Source organism: Heptranchias perlo, chromosome 1 (genome assembly GCF_035084215.1).
Source record: "Heptranchias perlo isolate sHepPer1 chromosome 1, sHepPer1.hap1, whole genome shotgun sequence".
In the NCBI taxonomy this organism is placed as follows: Eukaryota; Metazoa; Chordata; class Chondrichthyes; order Hexanchiformes; family Hexanchidae; genus Heptranchias; species Heptranchias perlo.
The window spans coordinates 14426488-14444775 of NC_090325.1; the positions used below are offsets into that span (position 1 = coordinate 14426488).

Genomic DNA, 18288 nt, shown 5'->3' on the forward strand with positions numbered 1-18288 from the left:
ACCCAGACATGTGAGGAAAACCCCAATGGTGGAGAACTTTGGGAACCGTAAGTCCAAAGTCACCGTTTTCCTCCAAAACATGCTACAATTACCATATGTCATGTCTCAAATTACTTATGGAATACCGCCCTCCCTGTACAATGAACTGCAAACAACATTCGGATCAGGGCCCACTCTTTGGTGAAGAGAAGCGTCATCGCAGCATGAAGCTTTCATGATGCCACATCGTTCCAAGGCACCCCACATCAAGCTGTCACATCAGTAAATCTGCAGTGCACATGTACATCAATCAAGTGACAAATATTACATTTGCACTTTCATCTCCAGGGGCGAGATGAGGAGAAATATTTTTATGCAGCAAGTTGCTATGATCGGGAATGCACTGCCAGAAAGGATGGTGGAAGCAGATTCAATAGTAATTTTCAAAAGGAAAAATTTGCGGAGGTACGGGGAGTGGGACTAACTGGATAGCTCTTTCAAAGAGCTGGCACAGGCACAATGGGCCGAATGGCCTCCTTCTGTGCTATATGATTCTATGATGCTCGATGGGTCCCAAAAAAATGTGAGTGTAAGAGTACAGTTACCTTCACCGTCCACCTAATAAAAGAAAGACTTGCATTTATATAGCGTCTTTCACAACCTCAGGACGTCCTAAAGCAATTTACAGCCAATGAAGTACTTTTGAAGTGTAGCCATTGTTAGAATGTAGGAAACGGGGCAGCCAATTTGCGCACAGCAAGGTCCCACAAACAGCAATGTGATAATGACCAGATAATCTGTTTTAGTGATGTTGGTTGAGGGATAAATATTGGCCAGGACAGTGAGGAGAATTCCCCTGCTCTTCTTCAAAATAGTGCCTTGGGATCTTTTACGGCCATCTGAGAGGGCAGACAGGGCCTTGGTTTAACATCTCTTCTGAAAGACAGCACGTCCGACAGTGCAGCACTCTCTCAGTACTACACTGGAGCATCAGACTGGATTTTGTGCTCAAGTTCCTGGAGTGGGACTTAAACCCACAACCTTCTGACTCAGAGGCGAGGGTGCGACCAACTGAGCCACAGCCGACACACAAATACCAACGCACGCCTTCCTCCTTTGTAGTCAAGAATGAGGGAGCTGTGTAAACTGCATTGACTCAGTCAGGAATGTCCCTCCCTGTTTGCCCCTATGTTTTTACTGGAGGTTGGTCTTCAGTCCTAAGCAGGGCTGCCCTCCTTTGGTGCACCTGCTACAGAAGCACCACAACAACTTCATCATCAACGGAAGCAATGTCCCTCCTACGTGTCTCCATTGTACCACTGTGAACCAAATGGTCCACTTTCCGGCCACTATCATAACTCTCCCCTTAATGGTGAGCTGCGGCCCTTTAAAAGCTGCTGCTTTGTGGGATTTTTATGCTCCCCAGCCAAGTGTGCCGACTGGCCAAATCTATGGACTAGTAGCCTATTGAAACTAGCGAGAGGGCAATATACAGCGTAGCCTGCCCCTTGAGCTGCTGGAGCAGGTGAGCCGGTGCCATGGCGTGGGTCAAGCCCAAGTTTTGCCATTCTCACAAAAATGGAGCCTTTGTTGTCTTCTTCCATTTGATCAACATTATTATGGTCAGTCTTCTTCTGATCTTTACTCTCTTGTTCCCCCTGAGTTCCAGATCTGTCATTCTACCTGCTCTTCCCCTTCCCTCCATTCTCAATGTGTTGAAACTAAGGCTTAGGAACATAGGAATAGCAAATTTCTACTACCCTTTGTGTGAAAAAGTGCTTTCTGATTTCGCTCCTGAATGGTCTAGCTCTAAATCTGTTCTGGATTCCCCGAACAGAGGAAATGGTTTCTCCGTATCTACCCTATCAAATCCTTTTAACATTGATCAGATCACCCCTTAATTTCCCGCAGCAACTCGCCAAGGTTTCTTCAGCAGCTCCTCCCAAACCCGTGACGTCCACCACCTGGAAGGACAAGGGCAGCAAGTGCATGGGAACACCACCACCTCCAGGTTCCCTTTCAAGTCACATACCTTCCTGGACTGGGAAATATATCGCCGTTCCTTCATTGTCGATGGGTCAAAACCCTGGAACTCCCTACATAACAGCACTGTGGGAGCATCTTCACCGCATGGACTGCAGCAGTTCAAGAAGGCGGCTCGCCACCACCTTCTCAAGGGCAATTAGGGATGGGCAATAAATGTCAGCCTGGCCAGCGACGCCCACATCATGAAAAAAGAACCTGGGTGAAGGGCCAAGGCCCAGAGTGCAGGACAGTTTCAAGATTGGAAAAAAGGTAGGAAAGAAGACAAGGCAAATCGAAAAATAATGTTTAGGGGACTCTGGACCTGGCTTTTAAAAGCCTACGGTTTGAAGGACTAAAGGCAAGACTGAGGGCAGGTGAGCAACTCCAGAGTTTCGAGCGCCTTGGAAAGACATCCAATGTATTAATTTCACCACAGCTCTTGTCACCGCCGTCAAGGGAGTGCACTGCAAATTAGACAAGAGGCTAACAACACTATGACTGAACTCACCAGGAGAGGGAAAGGGGGACATACCAAGCTCTATGGGTTGGAGTAAAAAAAATTCTTTGGTACCAAACAAATTCTCGGAACAGTCAGTGCATCAGGAACCTTTGACCCATGCTGCTAATCACACAGCACATTTCAGTAAAACTAACAAGCCTTACTGGGATCAGAAAGCTGTATAAACATCAGATATCAGGCAGGTTGAATACCAGTGAGGGTGTTGACATCTTGGGGGAGTGCAGTCAGGAGCAAATCCACGGCACCGTGGGAGACTCGGCTGCACGGGGGGGCACAAGAAATGCAGTTGTTACGGGGGATTCGACAGACAGGCGTTTCTACAACTGCTGATGTGAGTGCCACATGGTGTGTTGCCTCCCTGGTGAATACAGAAAGTACAGAGGAAATCTCAAAAAGGGAGCAAGAGGGGCAAAGAGAGAGTATGAGAATAGATTAACGGCTAACATAAAAGGGAACCCAGAAGTCTTTTATAAACATATAAATAGTAAAAGGAAGGGTGGGGCCGATTAAGGACAAAAAAGGAAATCTTCTTGTGGAGGCAGAGGGCATGTCTGAGGTACTAAATGAATACTTCACATCGGTCTTCACTAGAGAAGAGAATGCTGCCATTGTAGCAGTAAAGGAGGAGGGAGTAGGATTAAAGGGACAGTGGCAGCATGGATACAAAATTGGCTAAGGGACAGAAAGCAGAGAGTAGTGGTGAACGGTTGTTTTTCAGACTGGAGGGAAGTATACAGTGGTGTTCCCCAGGGGTCGGTATCAGGATCACTGCTCTTTTTGATATATATTAATGACCTAGACTTGGGTATGGAGGGTATAATTTCAAAGTTTGCAGATGACATGAAACTTGGAAATGTAATAAACAATGTGGAGGATAGTAACGGACTTCAGGAGAACGTAGACAGACGCGGTGAAATGGACAGACACATAGCAGGTGAAATTTAACGCAGAGAAGTACGAAGTGATGCATTTTGGTAGGGTGAATGAGAAGAGGCGATATAAACTAATTGGTACAATTTTAAAGGGGGTGCAGGAACAGAGAGACCTGGGGGTGTACGTACACAAATCTTTGAAGGTGGCAGGACAAGTTGAGAAGGCTGTTAAAAAGCATATGGGATCCTGGGCTTTATTAATAGAGACAGAGAGTACAAAAGCAAGGAAGTTATGCTAAACCTTTGTAAAACACTGGCTAGGCCTCAGCTGGAGTATTGTGTTCAATTCTGAACACCACACTTTAGCAAGGCTTTTGACAAGGTCCCACACGGCAGACTGGTCAAAAAAGTAAAAGCCCATTGGATCCAAGGGAAAGTGGCTAGTTGGATCCAAAATTGGCTCAGTGGCAGGAAGCAAAGTGTAATGGTCGACGGGTGTTTTTAAGACTAGATTCCAGTGGGGTTCCGCAGGGTTCAGTACTAGGTCCCTTGCTTTTTGTGGTAATTATTAATGATTTGGATTTGCATATGGGGGGCTTGATCAAGAAGTTTGCAGATGATACAAAAATTGGCCGTGTGGTTGATAGTGAGGAGGAAAGCTGTAGACTGCAGGAAGATATCAATGGACTGGTCAGGTGGGCAGAAAAGTGACAAATGGAATTTAACCCAGAGAAGTGTGAGGTAATGTATTTGGGGAGGGCAAACAAGGCAAGGGAATACACAATAAATGGGAGGATACTGAGAGGTGTAGAGGAGGTGAGGGACCTTGGAGTGCATGTCCACAGATCTCTGAAGGTAGCAGGACAGGTAGATAAGGTGGTTAAAAAGGCATATGGAATACTTTCCTTTATTAGCCGAGGCATAGAATATAAGAGCAGGGAGGTAATGCTAGAACTGTATAAAACATTGGTTAGGCCACAGCTTGAGTACTGTGCACAGTTCTGGTCACCACATTATAGGAAAGATATGATTGCACCAGATAGGGTATGAGGAGATTTACGAGGATGTTGCCAGGGCTGGAAAATTTTAGCCACGAGACAAGATTGGATAGGCTGGGGTTGTTTTCTTTGGAACAAAGGAGGCTGAGGGGAGATTTAATTGAGGTGTATAAAATTATGACGGGGCCTAGATAGAGTGGATAGGGAGGACCTATTTCCCTTAGCAGTGGGGTCAGTCACCAGGGGGCATAGATTTAAAATAATTGGTAGAAGTTTAGAGGGGAGCTGAGGAGGTGGTGGGGATCTGTAACTCACTGCCTGAAAGGGTGGTAGAGGCAGAAACCCTCAACTCATTTAAAAAGTACATGGATGTGCACTTGAAGTGCCATAACCTACAGGGCTACGGACCAAGTGCTGGAAAGTGTGATTAAGCTGGATAGCTATTTTTCGGCTGGCACGGACACGATGGGCCGAATGGCCTCCTTCTGTGCGGTAACTTTCTATGATTCTATAATTCTAAGGATGTCAAGGCCTTAGAGACGATGCAGAAGAGATTTACGAGAATGGTACCAGGGGTGAGGGACTACAGTTATGTGGAGAGACTGGAGAAGCTGGGGTTGTTCTGCTTAGAACAGAGAAGGTTAAGAGGAGATTTGATAGAGGTTTTCAAAATCATGAACAGTTTTGATAGAGTAAATAGGGGGAAACTGTTTCCAGTGGCAGAAGGGTCGGTAACCAGAGGACACAGATTTAAGGTGATCGGCAAAAGAGCCAGAGGCGACATGAGGAAGCATTTTTTTAATGCAGCGAGTTGTGATGATCTGGAATGCACTGCCTGAAAGGGCGGTGGAAGCAGATTCAATAGTAACTTTCAAAAGGGAATTGGATAAATACTCGAAGGGAAAAAATTTACAGGGCTATAGGGAAAGAGCAGGGGAATGGGATTAATTGGATCGCTCTTTGAAAGAGCCGGCACGGGCATGATGGGTCGAATGGCCTCCTCCTGTGCTGTACCTACTATGATACTATGAACTGTGAACTATGAAGTAGGTGGTGAAGCATTCCTAAGGTACAGGCATCCTCTTGTTGGCCTGGGCCTTGTAGCTACCCTGTTATGCGCACACCCATTCCCGAAACATCTGCGAACTAACCCTGTCAGCCTCGTAATGGATCCTCAAATATCCCGTGGTGTGTTTTATTTTGAAGCCCATTCTATGAATTTGAGGAGAAGCTCTGGTTTCCTTCTCAGTAAACAGGTCCTCAAATGGTTAAATAGGCTGAATTGAACGGCAGCTTCGAAAGGACTGCATGTGATCGTTTTTACCTCTGTGTTGTTAAACACATGCCTCAGAGTGACGAAGGAAGACATGAGCAGAGAGGTGATTGAATAAACATAGGAACAGGGGTAGGCCATTCAGCCCCTCGACCCTGTTCCGTCATTCCATTAGATCATGGCTGATCTGTACCTTAACTCCATTTACCTGCCTTTGCTCCGTATCCTTTGCTACCCAAACCTAATAAAAATCTATCGATCTCAGTCTTGAAAGCTCCAATTGTCACCCAGCGTCCACAGCCTTCTGGGGGAGTGAGTTCCAGATTTTCACTACCCTTTGAGTGAAAAAGTGCTTCCTGCTTTCGCTCCTGAATGGCCTAGCTCTCGTTTTAAGACTATTTCCCCACATTCTTGATTCCCCCACCAGAGGAAATAGTTTCTCTGATCTACCCTATCGACCCTTTTAACATGTGAAATACCTTGATCAGTTCACCTGTCTTTTAAAAGCCTATAATTCAGTTGCCCTCGGTTTGCAAGTCCCATCTCCCTCAAGGATTGGTTGGTGCAGTTGGTTAGATCCTGGTCTATCATCTCTCCGTCTTAAGTCCAGCCCAGACTGATGGACTGAAAGTTCCTACGGGGTAAGAACCCTCACCACAAAACTACCTCTACCTCCTTGTGTGTCTCATTCAGAGATGCCATTGCGCTGCTGTGGGAAATGTAAAGATGTTGCACTGCTGTAGTAGCGGGCACTTTTCTAAACTTTGTGCTAAGACATGTTAGAGCATAAGAAATAGGAGCAGGAGTCGGCCATACGGCCCCTCGAGCCTGCTCCGCCATTCAATCAGATCATGGCTGATCTTCTACCTCAACTCCACTTTCCCGCCTGATCCCCATATCCTTTCATTCCCTTAGTGTCCACAAATCTATCAATCTCAGTCTTGAATATACTCAATGACTGAGCTTCCACAGCCCTCTGGGGTAGAGAATTTCAAAGATTCAAAACCCTCTGAATGCAGAAATTCCTCCTCACCTCAGACCTAAATGGCCGACCCCTTATTGTGAGACTATGCCCCCTAGTTCTAGACTGTCCAGCCAGGGGAAACAACCTCTCAGCATCTACCCTGTTAGGCCCTTTCAGAATCTTATATGTTTCAATGAGATCACCTCTCATTCTTCTAAACTCCAGAGAGTATAGGCCCATTCTACTCAATCTCTTCCCATAGGAAAACCCTCTCATCCCAGGAATCAATCTAGTGAACCTTCATTGCACCACCTCTAAGGCAAGTATATCCTTCCTTAGATAAGGAGACCAAAACTGTACATGATACTCCAGGTGAGATCTCACCAAAGCCCTGTACAACTGCAGCAAGACTTCCTTACTCTTGTACTCCAATCCTCTTGCAATAAAGGCCAACATACCATTTGCCTTCCGAACTGCTTGCTGTATCTGCATGTTAACTTTCTATGCTTCGTGTACAAGGACACCCAAATCTCTCTGAACACCAACATTTAATAGTTTCTCACCATTTAAAAAATATTCTGTTTTTCTATTTTTCCTACCAAAGTGAATAACCTCACATTTCCCCATATTATAATCCATCTGCCACCTTCTTGCCCACTCATTTAACCTGTCTATATCCCTTTGCAGACTCTTTGTGTCCTCCTCACAGCTTACATTCCCACCTAGCTTTGTATCGTCAGCAAACTTGGATACATTACACTCGGTCCCTTCATCTAAGTCATTAATATAGATTGTAAATAGTTGAGGCCCAAGCACTGATCCTTGCGGCACCCCACTAGTTACAGCCTGCCAATCTGAAAATGACCCGTTTATTCCTACTCTCTGTTTTCTGTCCATTAACCAATCCTCTATCCATGTTAATATATTACCCTCAACCCCATGAGCCCTTATCTTGTGTAACAACCTTATTGAGTGCCTTTTGAAAATCCAAATATACTACATCCACTGGTTCCCCTTTATCTACCCCGCTAGTTACATCCTCAATAAACTCCAATAGATTTGTCAAACACGATTTCCCTTTCATAAAACCATGTTGAATCTGGCTAATCATATTATGATTTTCTAAGTGCCCTGTTACTAAGTCCTTAATAATAGATTCCAGCATTTTCCCTACTACTGATGTCAGGCTAACTGGTCTGTAGTTCCCTGTTTTCTCTCTCCCTCCTTTCTTGAATAGCAGGGTTACATTTGCTACCTTTTGATCCATGGGGATCATTCTAGAATCTAGAGAACACATGGGAACAACACCACCTGCACGTTCCCCTCCAAGTCACACACCATCCCGACTTGGAAATATATCGTCGTTCCTTCATCGTCGCTGGGTCAAAATCCTAGAACTCCCTTCCTAACAGCACTGTGGGAGAACCTTCACCACACGGACTGCAGCGGTTCAAGAAGGCGGCTCACCACCACCTTCTCAAGGGCAATTAGGGATGGGCAATAAATGCTGGCCTCGCCAGCGACGCCCACATCCCATGAATGAATAAAAAATAACAGATCAGAGAGTTAAATGCGTGGCTCAAAGGGTGGTGTCAGAGACGGGGGTTTTGATTCATGGGGCACTGGCACCAGTACTGGGGAAAGAGGGAGCTGTTCGACTGGGACGGGCTCCACTTAAAGCAGGCTGGGAATTGAATAACTAGCACGATAGACAGGGCTTTAAATTAAAAAGGGAAGAGGAGGATTCAGGTAAGGGTGAATTTATAAATCCTTTCTCACTACTGTCTTTATGTCATCCTTTATTATTAGGGCTACCCCACCCCCCACTCCTTTTCCATTTTGTCTGACTTTTTGAAAAGTCAAGCGCCCTGGAATATTTAGTTCCCAACCTTGGTCACCTTGCAACCACGTCTCAGTAATGGCTAATAGATCAAACCCATTTATCTCTATTTGTGCCATTAATTCATCTATCTTGTTACGAATGCTTCGTGCATTGAGATAAAGCGCCTTCAATTTGAACTTTTTACTATTTTCCCTGATATGACCTTGTTCATTGATGCACTATTGCCGTTGAACTCTCTGTCCTTTCCTGACACGGTCTGTTTATCTTTACCCAAATCGCCACACTGCTCTATGACCTTGACTTTTCTCTTTAGATTTATAAATTTTCCCTTAACCGAACCCTTCTCCTCCCTTTTTAGTTTAAAGCCCTATCAACCGTCCTAGTTATTTGATTCGCTAGTACACTGACCCCAGCCCGGTTTAAGTGGTGCCCATCCCATCTGAACAGCTCCCTCTTTCCCCAGTACTGCCAGTGCCCCATGAATTGAAACCCCTGCCTCCTACACCACACTTAGAGCCACGCATTTAACTCTCTGATCTGTTTGTCCCTGTGCCAATTTTCCTGTGGCTCAAGTAGTAATCCAGAGATTATTTATTACCTTTGAGGTTCTGCTTATTAATTTGGACCTCATTTCTTTAAACTCCCTCAGCAGAACCTCATTCCTAGTTCTACCTATATCATTGGTCCTTCCGTGGACTACGACAACTGGATCCTCCCCCTCATGCTCCAAGTTCTTTTCAAGCTGCGAGGAGATGTCCTTAACCCTGGCACCGGGCCGGCAACACAGCCTTTGTGACTCCAGTTCGTGGCTGCAGAGAACAGTATCTATCCCCCTGACTATACTATCCCCTGCTACTATCACATTCCTTTTACTCCCCCCACTTGAATGGCCTCCTGTACCACGGCGCTGTGGCCAAATTGCCCATCCTCCCTGCAGCCTTTGTTCTCATCCACACAGGTAGCAGGTACCTCGTACCTGTTGGACAAGGTCAAAGGATGAGGCTCCTCCATCATTGCATCCTGGGTCTTCACACCTGCCTGACTCGCAGTCACATCCTCCTGTCCCTGACCACAGAACAAATCTAAATTACTACCTAACCTAAGGGGTGTGACTGCCTCCTGGGTCAAAGTGTCCAGGTAACTCTCCCCCTCCCTGATGCATTGCAATGTCTGCACCTCAGACTCCAGTTCAACAACTCTGAGCCGAAGTTCCTCGAGTTGCAGACACTTACTGCAGAAGTGATTGCTCGGGAGCTCGCTGGTCTCCACCAACTCCCACAAGCTGCAGTTACGACAAACCACCTTCCCTGCCATCCCTATCTAACCTTGTTTTATATATTTAATTAACCAAAGTTTTTAAAAACTAATTAATTTTCTTTAAACTAGTTTCCCGCTCTTTTTAACTGTTTAGTTTTAAGGCTTTTTAACTAACACTAACAGACTAACCACTAAAAACACGAACCATCACTAAAGACACTAACCACCAAACACAATAACCACTAAAAACACTTACCAGTAAACTGAATACTTACACTGACTTACTTTAGATTTGTTCTGTGGTCAGGGACAGGAGGATGTGACTGCGAGTCAGGCAGGTGTGAAGACCCAGGATGCAATGATGGAGGAGCCTCATCCTTTGACCTTGTCCAACAGGTACGAGGTACCCTCGGCGCTCCTCTGTGACGTCACTTTTTGTCTTTTTCTTGATTTTTTTGATTTCACCCCTCAGGTCCTCTCTCCCCGTTCCTTTCATTCACCCCTCAGGTCCTCTCTCCCCGTTCCTTTCATTCACCCCTCAGGTCCTCTCTCCCCGCTCCTTTTATTGGCCGCTCAGATCCGCTGTCACTGTGCCATTTTTTTGGCATTGTTGGGGCAGAGTAGAGGGAACTTCACTCTGCATCCAACTGTGCTATAGCTGACTTGGGCGTGCTTGCTTCTGACCCTGGGGTCCAGAAATTGGATTGCGGAAATTGAGCGGTGGTGGGTCCAATATGGCGTGCAGCATCCGCCCGCTTATTCCACGCCGGGTATGCACCACACGCCATATTGATTCGGGCCTCCTGTAGTCGTCTAGACCCGATGACGCACGAGGACCAATTTTGCGTGGTCCTCTTCCTCACCAGTTTCGGCTCGGAGGTCCGTGTTTGACGCTGGGTCCAATATCTAGGGCCTGGGTGCCTGAAGTGGAAGCTGTTCCATTCTCCACCACCAACATCCTTCATCTTGATGTGCACAAGAAAAATTCCCCTCTCCTTTACCTCTCTGTCAAGCAAATGCCCCAGCAGCTATTGATCTGACTGTTACATGGCACCGAGGAATGGGATTGTAACAGCTCAGAGCAGTGGAGAAAGGTGCAGTTAAACCTGACACTGTAGCACTGACATCACAGAATACCATTTCAACATTTGCTGTGTTAAAGCTCAATGCATTTTGTTTTTTAGATTTCGGTTGTGGGGGTCAGAGTACAGAAGGTTGGCAGGTGATAATTCAATCGATGGGTTATGACGATAAAAAGCCCTAGGCTATATAATCTGTGTCACGTTACGAAAAATCTTTTTCTTTTACTATAAACCAATGAGATTTTAGTAAAGATTTTTTACCAAAACTTTAAGCACAGGGATAATATATACCCTTCAATACCAACTTGCTTGGTTCATTATCACCAGGAGAATCTCTGTGATTGAAAGCTTTTTTTCATACACTGAGGAGCCCGAGGCGAAAGGCCCATAGAACAGGACAGCACAAAGGTTGAAGACAGCAGGAATGAATGAGGCGTATCAGGAAGTAGTGATTAGATGAGGCCAAACTTGAATCTAAATGTTTGTAAAGGAGCAAAAGAGGGAAATAAGGGAATGTTCATTACACTAAATTCTGATAAAGCAACCCCGCCTTTGAAAAGTGGCGTCAAAGAATGTGCTAAGGCTTTGACTGATGTCAGTGTAGGAGTAATGATGCCTATGTCAGGCTGACAAGTGGTTGTGAGTTGCTGGTATAACATTCAACAGACATTTAGAAGGGGAAAATGTATTTCCTTGGGAGCAGCAAAAGGAAATGGTGGCAGCACTTCACACACACTGTGACATAATGTGTTACCAGGCATAGTTATAAATATATATGGTAAGACACTGCAACCCAAGATCATCCTGTCTGTTTACATTAGAAACTGCAGTCTGCAGGGCCCATTCGAGAGTGTGCAGTGAGCTGTACATAGATTCCAGTTGGAAAGTTGATTCTTGTTTTACCTTGGCCTCCTAAAGGCTCATAGTTTAATTCTGATGGACTGCAGCAACAAGTCTCTGCTAGCGAGTGTTAATACAATTGGGCCTTGATAACGTTACGTCCGAATAAACACTCGCATTGGTGTGGTAATAACCAGCTGCTTTTTATTTCCAGACCCTCGAGACTATTCCGTCAAAGAATACAAGAGAAGACCTTGAAGTGTAATTATTACAGTGTGCTCACTCCCATCGGAGGAAGGCCATCTAGTGTTCAGTTATGCAAGTGCCATATATACCAGATCAGATCTGTTCAGCTTTCTCAGAAGGAAGGGTGCTGCACGACAAGGATTCAATTTTGCGCGAGTGTGAGATTATGTTGAGACGGTTGCTGCCGCTCTGTGATTGGCAGATAACAACGTTCTGCGCTTGGCACTCTTGGCTCCACACGCGTGCTCGCTGCGCAGAACATTGCTCCCAGCCAATAAATCTTGAATGATTTGAGAGTGCAGGCGGGAACATTAACAAAGAAAACCTTGCTTCATTTCACAAAGTGCATGGGAGGCCCAAGAAACAGACTGCACTGGAGTTATACTGGGGAAGGGGAGGGTGTGGGGGGCTTCTAATAACTGGTGCTGTCTGGACACTGATCGGGTCCTCAGGTCCTAACCCCCAGGGATTTCCAGGGTAATTATCTTCCCCCTCTGCTGTAACCATTTGCACTTCCTCTGGACCTATCTTTTGTTTCTTTACTTGTCCTATTACCACCCTCCTTGCCTTCCACCATTGTCCCTTTTGTCATTTATTCTCTCCTGCCCCCCACCCTGTCACAGACCTTCCCTTTTGTTCTTTTCCCCTGGCTGTGAACTTGCTTAAAAGCTGCTCATCTCTAACGTCTTCCAGTTCTGATGAAAGGTCATCGACCTTTTTTTCATTCATGGGATGTGGGTGTCGCTGGCAAGGCCAGCATTTGTTGCCCATCCCTAATTGCCCTTGAGAAGGTGGTGGTGAGCCGCCTTCTTGGCCATTTCAGAAAGTGATTAAGAATCAACCACATTGCTGTGGGTTTGAAGTCATATATAGGCCAGACCGGATAAGGACAGCAAGTTTCCTTCCCTAAAGGGCATTAGTGAACTAGATGGGTTTTTATGACAATCCAGTAGCTTCATGGCCACACGTTACTGATGCTAGTTTTTTTTAAAGTCCAGATTTTATTTAATTAATTGAACTTAAATTCCCCAGCTGCCATGGTAGGATGTGAATTCATAACTCCAGATTATTAGTCTAGGTTGCTGGGTTACTAATCCAGTGATATAACCACTATGCTACCGTACTCCTCATACTACAATCTGAAACGTTAACTCTGTTTCTCTCTCCACAGAGACTACCTGACCTGCTGACTGTTTGCCATCATTTTCCGTAATTATCTGACTAGCGCTGTTCCTAGGCAAACCTTTAACAGAATGTCTATTGACACCACTGAGCCAATGAGTTGCACTGTGTCAGCCAATGAGTTGGGGGGGGGGGGGCGGGACTTACAGCAGGACTCACAGCAAACACTCTATTTGACAGCAAACAAAGTCTATTTGCTCAGCAGAGAGCGTCTCTTTACCTAAGAAAGGGTATACTTGCCATTGAGGGAGTGCAACGAAGGTTCACCAGACTGATTCCTGGAATGGCGGATTGTTGTATGAGGAGAGATTGAGTAGACTAGGCCTGTATTCTCTAGAGTTTAGAAGAATGAGAGGTGATCTCATTGAAACATACAAAATTCTTACAGGGTTCGACGGGTTAGATGCAGGGAGAATGTTTCCCCTGGCTGGGGAATCTAGAACCAGGGGTCACAGTCTCAGAATAAGGGGTAGGCCATTTAGGACTGAGATGAGGAGAAATTTCTTCACTCAGAGGGTGGTGAATCTTTGGAATTCTCTACCCCAGAGGGCTGTGGAGGCTCAGTCATTGAGTACATTCAAAACAGAGATCGATAGATTTCTAGATATTAAAGGCATCAAGGGATATGGGGATAGTGCAGGAAAATAGCATTGAGGTAGAAGATCAGCTGTGATCTTGTTGAATGGCAGAGCAGGCTCGAGGGGCCGGATGGCCTGCTCCTGTTTCTTATGTCCTTATGTGCTAGTATATTTAAACAGCGCACTACAGCAAACAATCTACGGAGTCCATTTAAAAAGAGTCCCTAGGAACTACAGCAAACAGAACTCATGAACAAGGCAGGATGACTATGTCTCCCGATTAAAGTAGGGTGATTTCTCCAGCAAAAAGCAATGAGTGGAGGATAGTTTACACAATACAAATGATGTGAGTAAAATCAATCCCAGTCACTTCCAGCAGTGTGGTCGCCAGGCATGATTGATGGCAATTTACCTAATCATCTCCATTCTGGTCAGGAATAGTGGTGTCATTATATGCAGCCATGAAACACAACTTTTAAAACACAGAAATGACTTCTATTCAAATGTGATTTGCACATCAGGTCACCTGGTAGTTTACTCTACCAGGAACCACAGACGTTTACAGCACAGAATGAGGCCATACGGCCATTGTTTCTGTGCCAGCTCTTTGCTAGAGCAATCCACAACTAACCCCACTGTCCTGCTCTCTCCCCATAGCCCTACATCTTCCCCTGCTTCACATGATCTGATAGAACCATCGATATAAACTTGCAACCTGTGAGGGAATGTGTTCTCCTATCAGTGCTTCGGGGTAATCAAAAAAAAATTAGTTTGTTTAGAAAAAGATTATCCATATTAAAGCAGAACCCATGAATTAAAGGGGCACCGTTCTGATTGCTGAGAAAGGAGTCATTTACCATCACCGTGTTATCACTCACGAGCATAGCATCAGTAGTTTCGGTGATGCAATGGCACATCTGGCGGAGAACCACGGTCATGGCATCACCGACTTTGGCAGGGAGGGAATGAAAGGTTGGCCAAACATTTTTTCAGTAAAGGCAATACCTCTTTAAATGATGCCTGATCTGTGCTGCCCCCCGCCACTGCAACCAGACAACCCCCTCACTGTCTGGGTTGACAGTGTGGGTTATAGCACCAGGCAGATACTCAACTTACTGACTGTTCTTATGCAGCAGAAACGACACCAATAGTAAGTGTACTTGTGTTCAGCTTTACCAATAACATTTAGAAACCAAATTAAAAAAACCCTCCTGCTGTGTGGCACTAATTCAGCATCATCTCCATTTAATTCCTTTTAGAATTTAAATTACATTTTCACAGCTAAAATGAGCAAGTAACTTTATTTTTTTAGAAACACAATTTTGAAAAGAATCTCCTTCCACATCTCCCCTTTTAACGCCTTGCTTTATTTGGATAATGTTTTATAAAAGAACCAGAGGGGAGTTGAGGAGAAATGTTTTTAAGCAGCGAGTTGTAATGATCTGGAATGCACTGCCTGAAAGGGCGGTGGAAGCAGATTCAATAGTAACTTTCAAAAGGAGATTGGATAAATACTTGAAGGGAAATTATTTTTCAGGGCTACGGGGAAAGAATAGGGGGAAGTGGGACTAATTGTATAGCTCTTTCAAAAGAGCCAGCACAGGCACGATGGACCGAATGGCCTCCTTCGGTGGTGTATAATTCTATAAAAAAACTGCAAATGTTGAAAGTCTGAAACAAAACATGGCAATGCTGAAAACACACATCAGATCAGTCAGAATCAGTGGAGAGAACAGACAGGTTAAATAATTCGGACAGACCCCTTGCCTTTGGATGTCAGGGATCCTGAGGAATGTAATTTCAATTCTCTATCGTGTGTCCGAAGCTTTAAAGGGTTTTTTTTCTCTCTCTACGTGTTCTGACTAACCTGCTGTGTGCTTCCAGCATTCTCGATCTGTGTTCTTTTTTTTAAAAAAGATACTGTTCTGGAGAAGTTACAGGATCTTACCCCCTCTTCCAGTTCAGTTATTGAGATCTGCTGTGTTTAAAAAATACCTGGCACATTGTCCATTTAAATCAGAGACTGGACAGTGAAAGGGAGAGCGATGGAAAGGGATAAAACCGGCGACATCATATTCTGCATCGAATTTCCAACTTTGCTTCCTTCACGATGCATCTCCCTCGCATTCTCTGCCAGCCAGACTTTTTTTTGGTGAAATTTTCGAATAACAGGACTGGACCCCCAAAAATCCCTGAGAGATCATTAACCTCTAGCCTACACGACTATTAATTATATATTTAAGCCGTCCTGCCTGGCTTAATTTAGGGAGAGTATATATATATAGGCATAAATGTTAAATTTAATCCTCGCAAGAAGAATGGGATAGAATGGCGCACCTTTAAATAAAATGGGGCAAACATGAACCTCCTGAGGGCTGGATTTCTTTTAGTGGTGCACAACTTGACACACATACACACATACACACATATATACTACACACATATACTTACACACATACATACACACATATATATACTTACACACATATACTTACACACATATATATACTTACACACATATACTTACACACATATATATACTTACACACATATACTTACACACATACATACTTACACACATATACATACTTACACACATATACATACACACATACATACTTACATACATATACATACACACATATATACTTACATACATATACATACACACATATATATACTTACACACATATACATACACACATATATACTTACACATATACATACTTACACATATATACTTAGATACATATTTGCGCAAATACTTTTACACACACATACATACACACATGTACACATACTTACACACGGACATACTTATGCACACACATACACACGCATACTTACACACACATACATACTTACACACGGACACACTTTCACATACACACATATATATCTCATATCACCACAAGGCAATTGTATTCATTATAGTGCGAGCCAAGCATTTTATTTGCCAGCCTTTCATTTCAGTCCATTCATGTCTCTGTAAGGCTGTTAATCGCTTCATGTAGGTTAAAAAAAAAAGGTGGTGAGTAAATATTAATGTCCTGGAAATAATTCTGCTCCATTGAAATGAACAGCTCCTTCGCTGCCAGCCTTTGCTGAATCCTTCCCGTCCCAAATGATTCAGCCTCAGTAAAGTTGTTCGAATTTTTTTCTCCCTTAACATGAGGCACGAATCTGGTCGTTAACACAAATAATGTTCTTCCTAACATAGATTACCAGCAATTTGTTTTACGACCGGAGAATATGAATAAAAAAAATAATCTTTCTTATTAGTCCAGGCATAGAATTAAAAAGTTGAAGATTTTTCCCCCTAAATTGTTCGATTAATTTAAACAAAAACTAATTCTTAGAAATTATCCAAACAAAACAATCCGTGCAATTCAAAGTCACCCAATGTCTCATTGAGATGTTGCTGACAAGTGATAAAAGGCACTTTGTAAATACTAAAAAAATTACAACTGTTAACATTTTATTTTTGCAAAGTGTCTTGCTTCAAATATTCCTTTATTTATATATATATGTTATAAGTAGCGGCGCAAGGTTTACATCTCCACGATTAAAGATAGATCAGTACTTACCAATAAGTGTCAAGACTAAATAAATCCCCATCAGCAACATTGCGTGTGAGCCGCTTCCCTCAGCAATGTCCCCTCCTAACAGATACTAATCGATTCAAAAATCACTTGTCCAATCTTCTATAAAAATTATAATCCGCTGGCTTTTGCTGGGATCTTTCTTTGGGATCATTCCTTATAGGATTCGGTGCAAAAAAAAAGTCCAATCAATATTTGTCTTGAGGGGAGGGGGAGAAATTTGAACTCTTGTTAAATCCCAGTTTTTAAATTGCAAAAAAAATAAATCTTTTAGCTGAGATTCACTGTTTTCGGTGCAGGTCCGCTCGTCCGAGCTCGGGAAGGTCTTAAATCCGGAGAATCTAGGTAGTAAATCATTGCCCTTTTGTTTGTTCCGACCCACTTTGTAAGAGGGAGAGTATGAAATATTGGCGCTCGTCGATCCAGCTTTAATTTCCCTTCTCTCTCTCTCTCTCTCAAGCGCTTACCTTCTCCACTTCTGCCGCCTGGCGTCACTGGGACCAAGGCACCGCTTAAAGCAAGACAGCTTCCCACTTTCATACCCCACCTGGGTCCACCAGCCCACTCCTATGATCGATGATCGGTGCATGGGGTTTAACACTTTGTGCGCTCTTCGAAACTTGCACACTCCTGCAATTAAAAGTTTTACAAAGATATATTTTATCCGCATTGCTCATGTCGATCTGTGATACAGTTGCACTGGGGGAAACATTCAAACATTTTGCCCTCCTTTCTCCCGGATATTGGTTTTGATGGGTTGCGGACACATTCTGGTACCTTGCCTCCCAGTACCCATCCCAATGTGGAGTCTTGGGCGGTCAGCGTCAGCGGGCGGTGCTGGGAATGAAGGCTGCGATCTGGAATGCGCTGCCTGGAAGGGTGGTGGAAGCAGATTCAATAGTGACTTTCAAAAAGGGAATTGGATAAATGTTTGAAAAAGAAGTAAAGAAAAGTTGCAGGGCTATGGGGAAAGTCAGACGAAATGGTGCGATCTTTCGAAGGGCCGGCACAGGCACGATGGGCCGAA

The 18288-nt window shown here is 44.2% G+C and overlaps 1 protein-coding gene across 1 annotated transcript in view; it reads right to left on the minus strand.

The window, feature by feature from the left end:
* Window positions 1-17634, minus strand: part of gfra4a (GDNF family receptor alpha 4a) — a 174566-nt gene extending 156932 nt beyond the window's left edge. Inside the window, exon 1 of the mRNA XM_067981439.1 lies at window positions 17247-17634. Within this exon, the coding sequence (XP_067837540.1) occupies window positions 17247-17286 (40 nt within the window). The 5' untranslated portion in view covers window positions 17287-17634. The remainder of the gene's footprint in view (window positions 1-17246) is intronic.
* Between the last annotated feature and the right edge of the window lie 654 nt (window positions 17635-18288).